This window comes from Rousettus aegyptiacus, unplaced genomic scaffold (assembly GCF_014176215.1).
Source record: "Rousettus aegyptiacus isolate mRouAeg1 unplaced genomic scaffold, mRouAeg1.p scaffold_m13_p_2, whole genome shotgun sequence".
NCBI lineage: Eukaryota > Metazoa > Chordata > Mammalia > Chiroptera > Pteropodidae > Rousettus > Rousettus aegyptiacus.
The window spans coordinates 26,216,162-26,233,534 of record NW_023416295.1 but is presented as its reverse complement, the minus strand read 5'-3'; the positions used below and the strand labels follow the sequence as shown (position 1 = coordinate 26,233,534).

At 41.3% G+C, this 17,373-nt stretch overlaps 1 protein-coding gene across 1 annotated transcript in view; it reads left to right on the top strand.

Annotated features, from left to right (window-relative positions):
- Positions 1-306: 306 nt before the first annotated feature.
- KIAA2012 (KIAA2012 ortholog) overlaps positions 307-17,373 on the top strand; it is a 95,816-nt gene continuing 78,749 nt past the window's right edge. The window contains exons 1-4 of the mRNA XM_016161951.2: positions 307-793; positions 1,979-2,263; positions 13,747-13,906; positions 15,940-16,095. Of these exons, the coding sequence (XP_016017437.2) occupies positions 710-793; positions 1,979-2,263; positions 13,747-13,906; positions 15,940-16,095 (685 nt within the window). The 5' untranslated portion in view covers positions 307-709. The remainder of the gene's footprint in view (positions 794-1,978; positions 2,264-13,746; positions 13,907-15,939; positions 16,096-17,373) is intronic.

Here is a 17,373-nt window from a genome sequence, read left to right as displayed (position 1 = left end):
GGTAAACTTGATGAGTCCTTGGAATCTGTTAATGGTGAGTGGACAGTGAAAAGCTCACATATCAGGAGAAAGGGGAAGACATTCTAAAAGCAAGAGGAGTACTAGAAAAGAAAAAATATCACAATATGCACCCCCCCCCCCTCCCACACGCACATACACACCCCACAACCACTGCAGCCATCAGCACTTGAAATCTGAGCCTGGTCCCTTCTCTGTCTGTTTGACCCTCCCTCCCCCAGGGCGTGAACACTGCCCTCAGCAGTCTCCGCTTTGCCTAGGCTGATTTAAGACACTTTACCTCCCTGTGCTGCCATAGCAACCGGAAAACAACCTCCGCTCACAATGAAAAGGATGGTGCGAGGCCCAGATCTGTAGATGCACAGGCCGGTACCAGAGCAACGGGACCAGGGAACAACAAGGGCGCAAGCAAAGGGGAGAGGAAGGCTGCCCACAGAGCAGCCCATCCAGGCTTGAGGGGTTTGGCTTCGCGGTTTATTTTCTCTCCTGACAAAGACACACACTGTCTAAACTGTGTGGCCGGTTGTTAGTAAGAAGCTGCCGTATGAGGGAAAATGTATTTAATAAAAGGCCCAGTGTTTGTGGTCTCCTTGGGCTCCCTGCTGAGCTCAGGAAATCTTGAGGTGTGACCAGTTTTCAGCCTTCAAAACCAAGATGAACTGCCCTTGAGAAGGGTGGTCAGAGGGAAAACATGTTCACGCTCTCTCTCCTGAGCCGGGGACACGGGAAGCTGGTCCAGAACAAACAGAAGTTAGAAGTCTATTTTGAACCAGAGGTGAGTTTTACAGCTGAATAAAGGCACTTTGGGGGGCATGGGAGAGGAACGCTCTATTTTTCCATTTGGGGCTGAGCCATGTGTGTTTGGGTTTGTTTTGTCAGTGAGGTGGCGGGGGTCGTTAGTGTATCTTCCCTCCTTCCTGGTGAAACTCAGGAAGATAAGGTGGTTGGCCTGAAACACCGAGATTGCCTCTTAGGACCCTCTTCTTTCCCCTTGCACACTGACTCATAGCCTCACTGCCTTTAGACTGAAGGAGATTCCGGATTATCTAGAATTTGGATGGCTTGGGTCACGACCAGAATTTCCACCTGGGTTCTAGGCAAGCTGATGGCTATTTGGTTTTCAGAAGCTATGCTCTGTGGTTGAAATGCTGTGTGTGTTCTTGCCATTTCAATGGCTTCCTTGAACTTTCTGGAATTCAACCCTCAGGATTCATATTTAATATAGGCAAAAAATTTTCTCGTATTAGAATATTTAAAAGTGGTGGCAAAATTCCCTCGTCGTACTGTAACCTTACTTCATTGAATTCTGCCAGGAATAGAAAATCCACTAGGGGTACTTTGAAAATTTTTGAATCACACAGATATCCATTGTCATGGTAGTTTGTCATGATATTTGTCCTTTGCTGTATTAAAAAACATATAGAGTTTCAAAGGACCTCTGTGGCCAACGGTATTTACTTACTTACAAGATATGTAACTACATTATAGCCTCCTAAATTGCCATATTAGATAAAGTTACAGAGCATCTGGAATGTATAGAAATTCTTCCAGTATACGCTGAAGTGATGGGTTGGAATGGCTTACTCCTCTTTAAACTGCCAGCTAGTCTGGGTCTGATTTCAAAGTTATCTGCTGCCCTTGATGATTCTGACTATTTACTTGCATACCAGGAATCTTTAACTGGCCTGTAACCTACACTCGACCCTTTTCAAGCCTCCAGGCATGAGTGGTTCTTTTGAAAGTTACTTGGGGTAAGATCTGTGCCCTGGGTTCTGCAAATTCTGAGATGTGGAGAACAAAATCAGTTGCTAAGAGGAGCGATTGTGTTCTGTGACACCATGTGAGCAATTCAGAGAAAACCAGTCCCTAAAAAAAAAGTCCAAGACCTCGCTCAAGCAGCATTTGCTAAAAGAAATTGCCATCCTCAGTGAATCAACAAGGTGGTTTCTTTCTATTGCAGGATTACCTGAACTGGAAGTCCCCAGAAGATTATGTCCTGGTCAGCAAACCGCAGGATGAGGGCAACCCCAACCAGCACACATGGACCCTCTTTCTCCCTAAGACCTTCAGTACTAGAAAGGGTGCCCTGATCCTCTACTCAGAAGGTTTAGCCATATCAGCATGGACACCTGAAGAGAGGAGAAAAGGCCCCTACCGCTGCAAAGGCCACAGGAAGAGGCTGGATCTTGAAGTGCACACACTTCGGGACCTCAAAGAAGCCATCCTGGCATATGGAAGGAAGCAGGTAGGCAGAGCACCGTCCCTGGTTCGGGGAAGGCACTGGTCTGCGTGTCTAGAAATTCAGTTGTAGCTTTGGCTTGTAAGTGTTTCTCAGACCCCAGGGAATGTCAGAAACTCTCAGACTTCCATTTTTACATCTCTAAAATGGGGTTGCACTCTTGGCCTTATCTGCCACACACACAGTTGTCACAAGGCTGAAACGAGATGATGTTTGTGAAAGGGCTTTGAAAAGCATAAAGGACTATATTATTGTCATTTTTTGTTCTGTTTTGTTTTCCTTTTCGTTAGAGTAGCGCAAAGTCCTTTTCAGCATTCAGACAGATCCAGGCCACCAGACGTTTCATCGGAATCCTTGAAATCCTGTCTCCTAGCCACAAGCAGCAGCATCACATCTCTGATGTTCTTGGCATTGTGGACATGAGAGGGAGAAGATTTTAAATTCTTACCCGTTAGCATCTGCAGGATAAATTAATGACCTTTCCATTCTGAATTTAATATTAAGGGAAAACCCCTGTGCTCATTTTTTCTGATTCATACTTTCAAATAGTCTATGAGATGGACACATGGCCCCTGTTTTATATAACTGCATGCATCAGCCCTGTGGTCGAAGCTATGAGAGAGGCTAGGAAGATGTATCACTTTATGAAATTCCAGGTTACTGATGGTGGGTTAGTTTAAAAGTTTAAAAGTCTCTACTGGCTTCTCATTTCCCACAGGATTAAGTCATTAGCTACTTATACCAGGCCCTTCACATACTGACTTTCTCTTTCATTTTTAGCCACATCTGCCACTTATTCTCCACCCCTGCCCCCCGACCTTTAATTCCCACCTCCCCACCCCTAGCCCATGGATGTCACCGTTTCCTCCTTAAGAACTGGATCTCTGAATGCAGGGCGTGCCCTCCCAAGGGCCTGGGGATATGGTCCATGGCTTCCCAGTACCTTCTGCATGCAAAGCAGACGTGCTAAACATTACACTATGGAGCCCCCTCCTGCCACTCGTTCTTACCTCCGTCTTGACTATCGACCCCTCAAGTTCCCACCAATGTGAATAGCTTACAATTCCCCAAACACTCGATGTTCTTTCATGACTCTGTGCTTTTACATGTGCTTCTACAGCAGGAAAACTCCTGTTCACCCTTCGAAATGCAACTCAGATGGCATTTTCTCACTGAAGCCTTTTCCCACTTTTGTAGGCCGAGTTATCTCATTGCTACCTCCTCTCTAAACATTCCCATACTATCATGCATTATGATTTATCTCTTCACCCATCTGTTGCCATCTCTTTGAGTGCAGGGACAATGTCTAAATCACTTCCAGAAAATAGTGAGTACCCATAAATGCTTTTGGAATGAATGAATTGATTATGCATGATAATTTCAATGTTTCTTAGATCATCTCTCCGTATCATTTTTGTGCAATGTATCACCTACCCTTGCCTAGGCAGAGTTTCCAAAAGGGAAAATTCCTCTGCCCCTTTTCCTTCTTTCAAAATACAGAGAACCTTAATGATCTTAATGACCAAATGCCCAATTGTCCTTTGTCTTAAAATCATAAATTCTTGGATGGTAGGAAACGAATTGTGTTGAATGCTCACTATTATCTTATAGCTATTATTTTATTTAATCTTCACAATGACCCTGAGAAATATGGTCTTTCTCACTCTATTTTATAGATGAGGAAACTGAGGTTTGGAGGAGTTAAGTGACTTGGCCAAGGTCTTAGAGCTAGTAAATGACAGAGCCAGTATTCAAACCTGGGACTGCCTACCTCTCCAGGACCAGCATGCTTTGCACTTTGCCTTGTTGTCTGTAGACTTGGCCTCCAGAGGTAATTGCGCCAGGCCTTGCCCTATTTGCCCTGACATCCATTCTTCACCCTTACCTTACTCTGCTCTGCATCACCATGGGGTTGACCACAGGCTACATATAATTCCAGAAACATCTGTTTTAACTGGCTTCTAACTGAATTTGCCAATGGAAGACATTGGAAGGAGATTAGAGAAGGAGAAGAAAAAAGTGGGGTATTTCTCTCCTTCCATTCAACCTTTAGGGGTGAGAAACACCTGCATTACCTCTGTGGTCCAGCTCCCAACAGACAGACCCACTGTAGCTCCAGGTTCTTCCAGGTGATACCACCTGCTCTTCCCTCTGTCTTTTAGTCTAAGAGTGGTGCTGGCTTTTTGATGTTAGTAATCTCAGTGTCGCTTCACCATCTTATTGGCTTCTGAGCTCTCTAATTACCTACATAACCAATTCTCTGAATTAAATTCCTTCCGTGTTTAATTAAATATTTAGAGTGCTTTCTGTTTTCCTGGCTGAACAGTGATGCACAGGCTAACTTACTGCCCAAAGTAAGAATACCTTCCACAGCTTTCACATGCTTGTCTACATGGCTTAAATATTTCAGGCAACATAGATCTTATTACTTTATAAAGGAGATGAGTCTTTAGGGAGAATGGATTTATTTTTGGTTACACGTGGGCTTAGTGAAAATAAAGTCCCCATTGTTCTGTGTTATTCATCACATACCTGAACCAAGCAGAACATTGTGGTCCACCCCAAATGGATAGGAGGGAAATGGTGTGAAGAAATCAACAAGAAAACAACAGGTTGAGAATGGTAAGTAACAAGGCATGAATTTATGATAGAGGACATGGTAAATGAAAATAAGAAAAGAAGCGACTCAAAAGGGGCTTAGGGTTTTTCAAAAATGAGCATCTGAGAAGAGGAGAGTTCTGGAAACTACAGAAGACCATCTAATTATGAAAACTGCAGTCCAGCAAGAAAGTTTTTAAATCATAATATCCGGGCTGGGAAAGCTATGGGGAAATGAGCTGTCTAATAATTTAGGAGCACAAATTCACATGACATTTCTGGAGATATTTTTGCAAAGCTTTAAAAAGGATTGATATTCTTTGAATCAGCATTCTATTTTTAGTAATTTGCCTCAGGAAAAAAAAATCAGAGATGAGCCTAAAGATTTGTGCACAAGAATATTTACTGTGGAGTTATTTATTACTATACAAAATATTGAAAATAATAAATATCCAACAATGGAATAAATTATAGTCATATAATAGACTTTCGGTCAGAAAATAAAGTCATGTATTATTGAATAACATAAGAAGATATTCACAGTATTTTTTTTTAAAGCAGGTTACAAAATAATATTCATCTAATAAAAATACCAATATTCATTAACATTTTCTTTGAGAATTTATTATGTTCCTGCTACTCTTCTAAGTACTTTCTGTGTATATCTCATGTATGCTTTCTATGAATCCTGGGGACATATACTATTATTAACCCACTTTAGAGGTGAGTAAATTGAAGCACAGAAAGTTTGACTAATTCACTCAAGATTGTACAGCTGGTGCATAATTGCACCAGAATTTGAGACCAAGCAGTATAGAAAACACCACCTCTCTAACATAATTTCAATTCTTAAAAATTATACAAGCAGACAGATGCACATCAAAATTTAACCATGGCAGGTGGGATCATAAATCATATTTTGACTCATAATATCTTTTTACCAAACATTATTTTTTTAAGTCATGGAATTTTAAAAATAAAATTAAAATCTATGGTTTTGAAGGGAGTAAACAGTGAAAGAGAGAGCAAGGTTGACCCTAGAGAGCCAAGTGGGATCAGGAAGGGAAATGGGATAGAAACAGGGCTGTAAATTGAGCCCACCAATAACCACACCATCTGTTCTGCAGGCTCAGCATTTCCTTGTCCAATAGCAAGTTCAAGAGTTAAAAACACCATACTCATAGTAAAAAAGCCAAAATGAGGAGGAAGAAAAAGTAGGGGGGATGGTTAGTGGGTAAAGTAGTGTTGCTTACGGAAGTATCTATACTGGCTGAACTGTGAATCCGGAAACCTACAAAACACAGGCTCCATTCAGACCTGTGAGAATTGAGCCTGTCACAAGGAAGTGCAATTAAATTTTTAAAGCATCTCGCATCATCTCCAGTTCTATGTATGGATCTAATGACATGCATGTGGTAATATGTCTAGATTTTGTGGCTCAACATACACCTACTTTTTAACTTTCTTGATGACCCAACTTCCTAATGTACTAAAGTAATGCTAAGTCAAGAGGCTAAATGTCAGAGTTCTCATACATCTAGATACATGCAGATATGCTGCTTTTAAAAACAAACAAACAAACAAAAAAAAAACAAAAGGAAATATTGTTCAACATTCCCAAAGTTAAAACCATTCTTTTTAAGGCCTTTAATTCTTTGGCTTCTAACAATGAAACATTGATTAAATGATGCATTAAAAATAATTCGTTTTAGTTTAATTTATAGAATATCCTATGTCTCTATCCCATTGAGGGATAAACAGGATTTAAATGACTATTACTGATTTCAGCCAAGGTTGTATTGCTTCTACTATCACCCTTATAAATGCGGTTATATTTAAAAGTATTGTCAACTATGTTCCACTGAATATGTCCTTACTTATTCTATATTGCCTCATTTCTCCCCGCATCTTGATACTCAAGTCGCTCAACTCTAGTTGGAGTTTTTAGCCAATGTCCAACCCATGAAGGTACCTTCAGGCTACTATTTTATCAAGTAATATAAGAAATATGTTTTTTGAGTAACATTTATTTTTCTATCCTAAATATGATCACTCATCGTACAAAATAGAAAAATAGATAAAAGTAGGAAGAATAATAAATTATCCTTTTGCCAAAAATCAGGAGGATGAAGATATTTTTGCCGGTCCTGATCAATAACATGCTACTTGTTTGACGGTGTCCCCAAAAAGTGATCAGTGGTCTAATGGCCATCAACAAAGTATTGGGTAGCACCAGAACGGCAAACAAGAGAGAAAGATTGACTTGACTACACTCCTTTTGCCTAGTGTCCTTCATTTGAGCAGCTTCTGAGCACCTGTACTTGGAGCCTTTAATAAACCTAGAGGTAGGAAATATCAGGAGAGAATTATAGGTCAACTATGAAAATGAGGTTAAAGGTATCGTCAATATAGCTAAATATTAATGAGTGCTTAGTGTATGCCAAGCATTATATCTCTATAACCTCACTCATTCTGCACAAATTTATGAGCTGCGTAATAGTATTACTTCCATTTTGTAGGAGGAAAAATTGGGGCTTAAAGTTAATTAACTTGCCCAAAGGTACACATCTAAAGTGTGGAGCTAGGATTCGAGCCCAGACAACTGATTCCAAAATCACACTCATAAGCCCTAGAGGGCCTGACTTTAAAGATTCCACATGCTCCAGAGAAAAGAAGCATCTCTCCTGCTTTAACAGCATTTTAAAAAGGGATCTGGGTCTTCTGATACATCCCTTAAAACCCTTTACAATTCTAGGAAACAAATTAGATTTTTATTAAAATCAGTCTGGGTTATATGTGACATGTTCATTGTAAGTAATGTATATGATCCCATAAACCTCTAGTTTTCTAGACTTTCATCCATTGATTGCCTTGTATAACCAACAGATAAAGAATATTTATAATAAAGGCTAACACTTATATAACACTGTTATACCCATTACCATTCTAAGCATTTTACACTTATCATCTCATTTAAAATTCGCACAACTTTATAAGGTATGTACTTTTTTATTGCTGTAACTTATAACATAAAATTTACCATTTCAATCATTTTAAATATACAATTCAGTAGGAGTAAGTACAATCACATTACTATACAACCACGACCACCATCCATCTCCAGAACATTTTTCATCTTGCAAAACTAAAACTCTGTACCCATTAAACAATAATTCCTTATTTTCCCCTCCCCACCAGCCACTGACAAACATTTGACTTTTTGTTTCTATAAATTTGATTATCCTAAGTACCTCATATGAGTGGAATCATATAATTGATTCCTTTTAGTATTTTGTGACTTGCTTATTTCACTTAGCATACTATCTTCAAGATTCGTTCATGTTGTTTTAGAATTTATTTCTTTTTAAAGCTGAATAATGGTCTTCTAAATGTTTCTGCTGTATTTTTTTTTTTTTAATTCATTCATCAGTCGATGGACAAGATTGCTTCTGCTATTGTTTTGGCTATTGTGAATAATGCTGCTTTAAACATGGGTGCACAAATACCTGTTTATGTCTCTGCTTTTAATTCTTTTGCATGTATACCCAGAAGTAGAATTGTTGGATCACCAAATAGAATACCAAATGGACTTTACCAAGTAGAATACGGTAATTCTATTTTTTAATTTTTTGAGAAACAGCCATACTGTTTTCTAGAGCAGTCTGCATCATTTTACATTCCCATCAGCAGTGCACAGGGTTCCCATTTCTCCACATCCATACCAACACTTGTTATTTTCTGTTTTTTGGTGTTTTGTTTTTTTTTTTTAAATAATAGCCATCTTAATGGGTGTGAAGTGGTATCTCATTGTGATTTTTATTTTGATTTCCTAACAAGTAACATTGAACATCTTTTCATGTGCTTATTGACCATTTGTATATCTATTTGGAGAATTGTCTATTTAAGTCCTTTGCCCATTTTTTTCAATTAGGTCGTCGGTTTTTGAGTTGTAGGAGTTCTTTATATATTCTGAATATTAATCCCTTAGATATATTATTTGCAAATAGTTTTTCCCATTCTGTGGGCTGCCTTTTCACTATGTTGATAGTGTCCTTTGATACACAAAAGTCTTAAATTTTCATGAAGCCCAACTTATCTATGTTTTCTTTTATTTTCTATTCTTCTGGTGTCATGTTCAAGAAATCATCACCAAATTCAATGTCATAAAGTTTTCCTCTATGTTTTCTTCTAAAAGTCTTATAGTTGTAGTTTTGTGTTAATTTTTGTATATAGCATGATGTAAGGGTCCAACTTCACCTTTTTGCATGTGAGATGTGTACTGTTATCATCCTCATTTGACATAGAAAGAAACTGAGGCAAGATGGGTCAAGTAATTTACCTAAAGTCATGCTGTAAATGGTGGAACCAGGATTCAAACACAGGCAGACTGAACTCTCATAAGAACTGGAACTTAAGTTTTGTCGCTTTCAATTCTAGTTGCTGTACCTTTGCTTTTGTGACCTATGGCTGCTCAAATATTTAAAATAAAATGGTTTGGTCAGGAATCAAGCCCTGTCACAACATTGCAACTATGGGAAAATTCAGACCACTTCATGATTCTCTTCTTAATGGTCTGATATCTAAGAGCACATGGTCACCAAAGATATGTGGGAGAGATATCATTTGCACAGAATCTCAGAAATAAAACTTGCAGAGAAAAGGGCTGGCTGAGAGTGGTGGTGTTTCTGCCACTAGTCGGGCCGGGATTAAAGTCAGGCCGGGATTGGAAAAGTCTTTCCAGGCACAGCTGCAGGTGGCCGCACATCTCCCCCCTCCCACCACGCCCTCGCCTCTATTCCAGTTGCACTCACCTGGTACCCCCAAGGCTGGTTCCAGTCACATCTGCACAGGTGCAACAATGATAGTCAGTCACCCTCTGCTCTAAGGCTTGGCCTTTGCCAGAGCACACCGACTGCAGCAAGCCTGACTGAGGGGTCAGGGACACCAACTGCACTCCTGAAAGAAAGACTTCTGTCTGAAGTGGGCAACTGGAGACACAAGTGGTCAGCAGGCAAGTCCAGACATTTGGGGGACTTCCATTCAACTGAGCTAACATCTTGAGTAATTATTAACTAGTCAGTGCCTAGAACAGTGCCTGACACATGGCAGATACTCAACAAATAGTTGCCAGATGGACATATTAATTGCTAGCCTATGGTTGGAGAGGCCATAAGCACTGCTCAGCAGGGGTATACAATCTGGTCAAGGAGGCAGATTTCTGCCCCGCGATACTTGATATAATGCAGCCTATGAGAGGAGCTAGAATACAATTTATTAATATGCTATCGATGTATAAAGAAGGTAGACTTGTGATTGCTTCTTACTAGGAAAATCTAGAGTGGCATCTTGGAGGAGGTAATTTGAGCTGAATCTTGTGGTAAAAATAGTGGAGTGGAACCTTCTGGGCCTGAGTGAATGAAATCCTAGTGGGGAGAGCAAGCGGAGAAAAATCAGGGTAATTAGACACTTGTCTCTCCTAACTGGAAATGTACCAGAGAAATGGGTAGGGTCAAATGGTGGAGGGCTTCATCTGCCAGTCCTGGGGTTGCTGGACTTCTCTCTTCACCCCTCTGTCGATACCTGCACACAAAGGCTGGCCATCCTCTGAGGTAAGATGGCAGCTGACTTTCTTGCCTTCCTGGGGACTCTGGCACCCTGCCACCCCATATCTGCCGCGTGGGAGCACAGCCCGCACCAGGTCCCTCTATCCTCTGATAACTGTAGCCTGCCAGCACCAAGGTAGAGTGGAAATGACAGCCAGAGCAAGGATGGGGACAGGTGCCTGGTGTTCCCTTCACCCTTCTGCATACAGAGGTCTGGTGAGGACCAGGAAGGCGGCCAGCAGGAGCTATTCTCACCTTAAAGGAAGCCCCCTCAGTGGAGTGTGGAAGCCCATTCGATGAGCACTAATTATTCATTTCGGAAGAAATCAGAAGCTGGGGTTGACTGAGAAAACCAAGGCAGGCCCAGCAGTCTGGAGCCATCCACAGCCAGCTTCCTGCTGTCATTTATTTCCCTGTTCCAGAAACTCCCTTCCTGCTCCCTTCTGTCTCCTTTTATGTTTTGGATGGGTGGTTAGTGGTTGAAGATAATGTTGGAGAAGGAAAGGAGAACTATGTATGAGAAAAAGGCCTTAGGCCTTCCTCAGTGCTTTAGTTATCCAATGAGATGTGAAATTTATCGATCAACTTTTCAGGCATAATTTGAGAAACTATTAAGAGAAACCAGAAAACTAGAGAAGCTGTGGTATGTCCTAATCCCTGGAACCTACGAATATATTAGGTTAAATGGCAAAGGGAAATTAAGGCTGCAAATGGAATTAAGTTTGCTAATCAAATGTCCTTAAATCAGGGAGATTATCCTGGATTATCTCCACAGGCCCAGTGTAATTACAAAGATTCTCACAAGTGGAAGAAGGAATCAAAAGGGAGACCAGAGAGATGGCAGCATAAGGACTCAGCCCGAAGTTGCTGACTTTGAAGATGGAAGAAAGGGCTATAAGCCAAGGAATGCAGGCAGCCTCTAGAAACTCAAAAAAGCAAAGGGCAGATTCTTCCCTAGAGCCACTAGAAAGAACACAGTTCTTTCAACGCCTCGATTTTAGCCCAGGGGGATCCATTTCAAATTCTGACCTCCAGAACTGTAAGATCACAAATTTGTATCGTTTAACGTCAGTAAGTATGTGGTAATTTATTGCAGCAGCGATAGGAAACTAATGCAGAAGCCAAGATCGGCTTTCAAACTCTAAGCAAAAATGTGTCTAGATACCGCCAATTCCTGGACAAGGGATTCCCTAACTCTCCTCGGCAACTCCCTGCCATATTGAGCGAGCTACCCAGTAAAGCTCCAGAACAAAGCTGGTGCTTCAGAAATACCCACTAATGAGAAACAACAAGGACTCTTGTCCAGATCAAACAGTGCATCCTGCCATCTGCACAGGGGCCACGGCAGCTTAAAGGAGGCTTGGTCTTGCTGCATTCGCAGAGAATTCATTTGAAGCAAAGATTTACAGAGAGGAAATGAAGTTTCAGTTCACCCAGAAAAGGTCTTGGATCTTATGGTGCCATAATTCCAGGGCTTAACACAGTGCCTGGCACATAGAAGGTGCTCAACAAATATTTATGCATAACCAAATGAAGAAAGGGAGTGAGTGAAAGAACTTAAGTCATTTTGCTTCCACTGCTCTCCATACAATTCTTTCTTTCTTGTCCTCTGGAAAAAGCTTCAGGATTTATGTGGGGCTGAATTTTTCAGGCTCTTTTTATGCTCTAAGTACCTGTCACATAAACTGTCCAGACATCAAGTACCGGTTGGCGCTCAATGTTTGGAATCCAAGCATTCATTTAATTTACAAATTCCTTGAGTGTGGAGCCAATTGAATAAGCCATGCATTCTTTCATCTTTTACTTTATTTATGAATCATCAATCTGTCTTATTCATTCTCTTTTCTTCAGTGCTTGACATAGTGTTGGGTGCATTTTAAGTGTTGAATTAAGTGTCCTGGATACCTGTTTCTCTCTCCTCAGCTGAGGTATCCCCTCATCTTCTAGACCTCGGCTTCCTACCCCTCTTTTTAGCTCACTGGTGATCTAAGAAGAGTCTCACTGGTGATCTTTGGTCCTCGTTTACAGCTGTGGGTTGCCTTTCTGTGGCATTTTTATGTCCTAAATTCATCGGAACAGGAGCAAACCACAGCTTTGCTCAGCAGAGCAAAAACCCGAGCCTTCTCTCCCCCCATCAAGCAGATTTTATATTTCCATCATATTTTTCTTTTTTTCTTTTCTTTTTAACTATAATCTTTCCTTGGTAAATTCTGGCAAGATCTGGCAAAGAAACTCAGGCCAATGACGTACTGACCTCACCTGAGAATGGTCACTGGTGAGTGGGGAGACATCAACTAGAAAGTAACATGAGAGAATTATCTGGACTGATAAAAATGTTCTATATTTTGTTTTGTGTGGTGGTTACAAAGGCATTTGCAATTGTCAGATTTTATTAAACTAAACGTTTAGGCTCTATGCATATTATTGTATATAAATTATGCCTCAATTAAAAAAAGTTTTTAAAGAGAAGGGTTCTGAGATCATAATCAGCTAATCAGTCAAGAATGCCATAATTAATTGGTGATGTCTGCCATGGACAAGAGGGAAAGGGAGAGACGTCAACACAAGTATCACATGTTTGCTATTCTTGTGCTTAACTGATCATCCTTAGAGAGTTTCTGCATCGTTTAAGTGGTTATAATATTAACTCATCCACCTTAAAGGATTATAATGAGGTGAAAGTGCTTTGTATCATACAAATCCCTAGCCAAGTGTAAGATGTTACTATTCGCATTACTCCCCATGATGTCTTGCACTGTGGGACTGACTTTGGCAGGTAGGTTCCCAGAAAATTCTCCCTGGCTGAAATGAAATTTCATCAAAGCCAGATATTTTTAAAATGCCAGACTCCCTGTGAACATGGACATAGTTTGTCTGTCCCATTATTCATATTACGAGCATTGAATAACGATACTGATTTGTGAGGCTGGCTTTCCCATTGCCGCGCTGGGCCACTTTTTAAGGTACTAAAATGATTTCTACATGCTGGACTAAGTAATGTGTTTTCTTTTGAGGTTCTTTATCCTTTTCTGATGCTCCATCTCAAAATGGGGTCTGGTGTTTCTCATTTTTCTTTCTCCTTCCAACTGCAAATCTGCAGGGGCCTTTTAGAGCTTTGCTCTGTGGGCTCTTGGTTTATGTCTGTTGGCTAAGACATCTGTTTCTGGTGCCTTCCAGCACCTTCCAGGAGTCTCCTGGATTACTGATGAGGATTGTGCTAACCAGCCTGTATTAACAGGAGACTCAGGGCTCAGCAGCCATGCCGTTTTTTGATTGGTGTCCCCACAGAGGGAGCAGGACAGAGCCTGGCAACCGTACCTTCACTTCCGAAGCCCACCAGAGAGCCAGGCCCAACGGCAGATCCAGCCTGGTTATTCAGCTAAGAGATACCTCCGAGGCCTCTTGAGGACATGGCCCCCTGACACCATGTATAGGCTCCAATGTGCAGGTCAGTGAGGAAATGGGAGGAGGTACACCCTGAATTACCCCACCTCACATTCGGTGTGAATGTGTTTTCCATTAACATTTAAAACACCAGAATCTCAGGCCCAATTTTGTGTCAAAGCAAAGGAGCTGAAGCTCGGTAGCCCACAAGCCTCTATCATACCTTTCACCCTGTATCCTTTCCCACGTTTGCAGAGAAACGTACAACCCAGAGTCTTACTACCTTCGCTGGAGCTCATCTCAGCAGTCTTACACTCTACATCCCAAGCAGACCTTTCTTCCCAACCTTCCCCACTCAGAAACTTCAGATTCCCAAGTTCAATCTCTATCTTTTACAAGATATGGAAAAAGAGGCCCAGGGGGACAAAGTAATTTGTCCACAGTTATTAGGCTAAAAGCATAGCTGGGACCAGAAGCCAGATCCTCCCCACACCCCCAGCTCCACATTCTTTCCAACATTCCCAAGTTCCCCTTCTGAAGTGATCTCAGCAACTCCAGGAAGGCCTTCTCCTCTTCAAGATGGCAGCTCTCCAGCACAATCCACTTAGGAGGGAGACGGGCACCCTTCTGCTGAACAAAGACCCCAAAGGCACCTTGTAAATAAAGGATTAAAAATGAAAACGGGAAATAGTTGCAAATCAGAGATGTCAGATTTAGTAAGCATGCTCACGTGTGTGTGCGCGCGTGCGCGCGCGCACACACACACACACACACCCCCTTAAGCAATATTTGGTACATATTTCTACTAAAAAAGTATTCATTGTTTATCTGAAATTCGATTTTAATTCGACAGCTCATATTTGATTTGGCAAACCTTGGGGAATGGGAGAAGTGATTTGCCAGTGCCCACTCAGCTGTTTGTCATTTTCTCAGCACCAACAAACATGCAGGACCAGAGGAAAACTGACTTTCTTCTCACTTTATAGGTTTACCTTGGGAAAGGAGAGAAAACTCTCTCCCTAATAAGTGATGACTCGAAGGAAAATGAGAGATGTGGGCTTGAATAGTAATTGGTTTCACTTTCAAGGCAGGTCCAGAGTTACAGTCAGTTCCATTTATTTAACACTTGTGAGGAAGAGCCTCTTAACCAAAGATATGTTTATCATTGGGTGGGCAGAGGGCAGAGCAGGCCACTGCCCCATGGCCTGGGCCCAATATCTTCAAGGAAAAGAGACCTTCTTAATATATAGAAAAGTCTCAGGTCCCCTCTATGGAAGTCATATGGCTACAATGTGTGGTTTGAATAAAGACCCATGTGTAAGTGCATTCTTTGGCCCCTTGCCATAATCTTCACCAAAGCCCCTCTTGAGGGAGAGACCCTCAAGCTGGAAGGCAATGGCAATACTATGGTAGATCTCCGGCCCAACGACTTGATCTGCCTCTCCTGTCACATCTCAGAGCTCACCACCTTTGTGGTGCTAGTTCTCTGGTCCCACCCTTTCCCCACTGTGATCAGTCCATCCCGTCCTTCAAGCCCACATTTCCTATAAAGTCTTCTCTAACATCTCCAGCCAATATTGAGCTCCTCATTTTCTGATCTTACATCACACTGACAATTGGGACGACATAGCTGAGCACAGTAGAGCTTTTTCTGTCCAACAGACAATGAGCACCTTTTAAAAAGGCCCATGGCTACTTCTACTATACCTACCCTGCTGCCTGCCAAACGGATAGGCCCATTGGTAAGGCTTCAACAAATACTTGTACAATGACTAGATTGAGAATCATAGGGTCTCTAGGAGAAACTTTCGGATTCTCCTCCTGACCCCAAAGAAACAGCCACATCTCTTTCACCAGGGAGACCCTAGGTCTTAGGAATGGTGGAGTGGAAGAGGCGTACATGTGGTCAGGACTGGAAACACCCAAGACAACAGATAGAGAACCTACCATGGGTGCTATCTGATTTTTTAATCCCTAGCATCTTCTAATGGTCTTCTCTAATGGTTAATGTCCAGAGCCAAAACTAGTGTAGTTATCTCTAAGAACTGTAGGCTGGTGACCATTACTTCTACCAGTAACTTCTGACCTATTCTTCAGGATACATCAAGGATTCTGTGCTGCTCCAGGAAAGTCACCTTACTGTACCAAAGAATCTCAGGCTACAACAGGATCTTTCAGGTGTACCCCCAAAATACCATTTCCTGCCTGTCTTCCCTCCATTTTGGATTCAACAAGGAAAACCTTTCGAACAAGGTACATGCTGATTTTATAACCAGACCTCAAATATTTAGATTTTTAACACCTTAAAATGCAGTTTCCCAAAGTAAGGTCTAGAGATTCCAGGTTTCATTGCCCTCATCTGTAAAATGAGGGCATTAGTCTAGACAAGCACTGTCCGATAGTACTTTCTGCAATGGCGGAGTGTTCTATATGTGTTGTCCAATATAGTAGTCATCGGCTACATGTGGTTATTGAGCACTTGGAATGTAGGTAGTGCAACTGTGAAACAGAGTTTTTCAATTTTATTTGCTTTTAACTAATTTACATGTAAATAGCCACATGTAGCTAGGGACTATGGGAAGGGATAGTGCAGGTCTAGATCCTAGGTTTTAAATAATTTCTTAGGTCTATTCCATTGTAACATTCTTTAATCCTGTGGTTTTATGTCAATATCAAAAGAAAAATACAGGCTTCGGAGCCGGAAATCTCAACTGCGGTGGCTGTTCTTTCTCTTACTAGACATGTATCTTGAGCAAGTCACTTGACTTCTTTGAGCTTCTGTTTGTTCGCCTCTGTAATGAACATAAAAGGACTGACCTTATTACTGCACAGAAAATTACTGTATGCTGTCTGTACTGTGGGTCTTTTATTTGTCAATATTATTCTCAGGCTCTTGAAGCATTAAAAGAGTCATAGTTGCCTTTGCTAAGGGAGTTGGGAAAAGTTGACTGGGTGACACTAATGGACAAAGAATAGGGCCTTGGCTAGTACCAGAGTTTTTGAGAAAATAGAAGTAAAAAACAAGAGCTTATATAATATGAAGTTAATTTTTCTGAAATTAAAAAGGCATTCCCTAGAAACAACGATAGTGCCAAACTGAGCCATATCCTTGGGAAAGAATCTGGTCAAGATAAGTAAAGAATCTAGTCTATCAAATGAGTGGACAAGAACACGGCATGTTCACAGAGCCTGATGCCATTAAATATTCCTGCCATATACCTCCCTTGAGTCTTGACTGCAGCACCAGGGAAGTTGGTCATAACCTGATACACATGTACTTCATCTAAAGGAAATGCGCATGTTAGGCAATTGTGCTTCTCTTTGTAAATTAAAACTCTAGTCTCTATGTCAGTCTCTATGCATTTTGCTAATATGGGCCAATATCTCTGAGACTAGTTGATTCGGGCACATTGAAGAGATCAAGTTTCTGGGCCATCCACGTCCTGGGAGTGGTGAACTGACCCAAGTAATGTTCTTGTGTTGGGACCTTCTGCCCTTCTCCAGATAGTACCCCACTTTGCCATTGCCTTA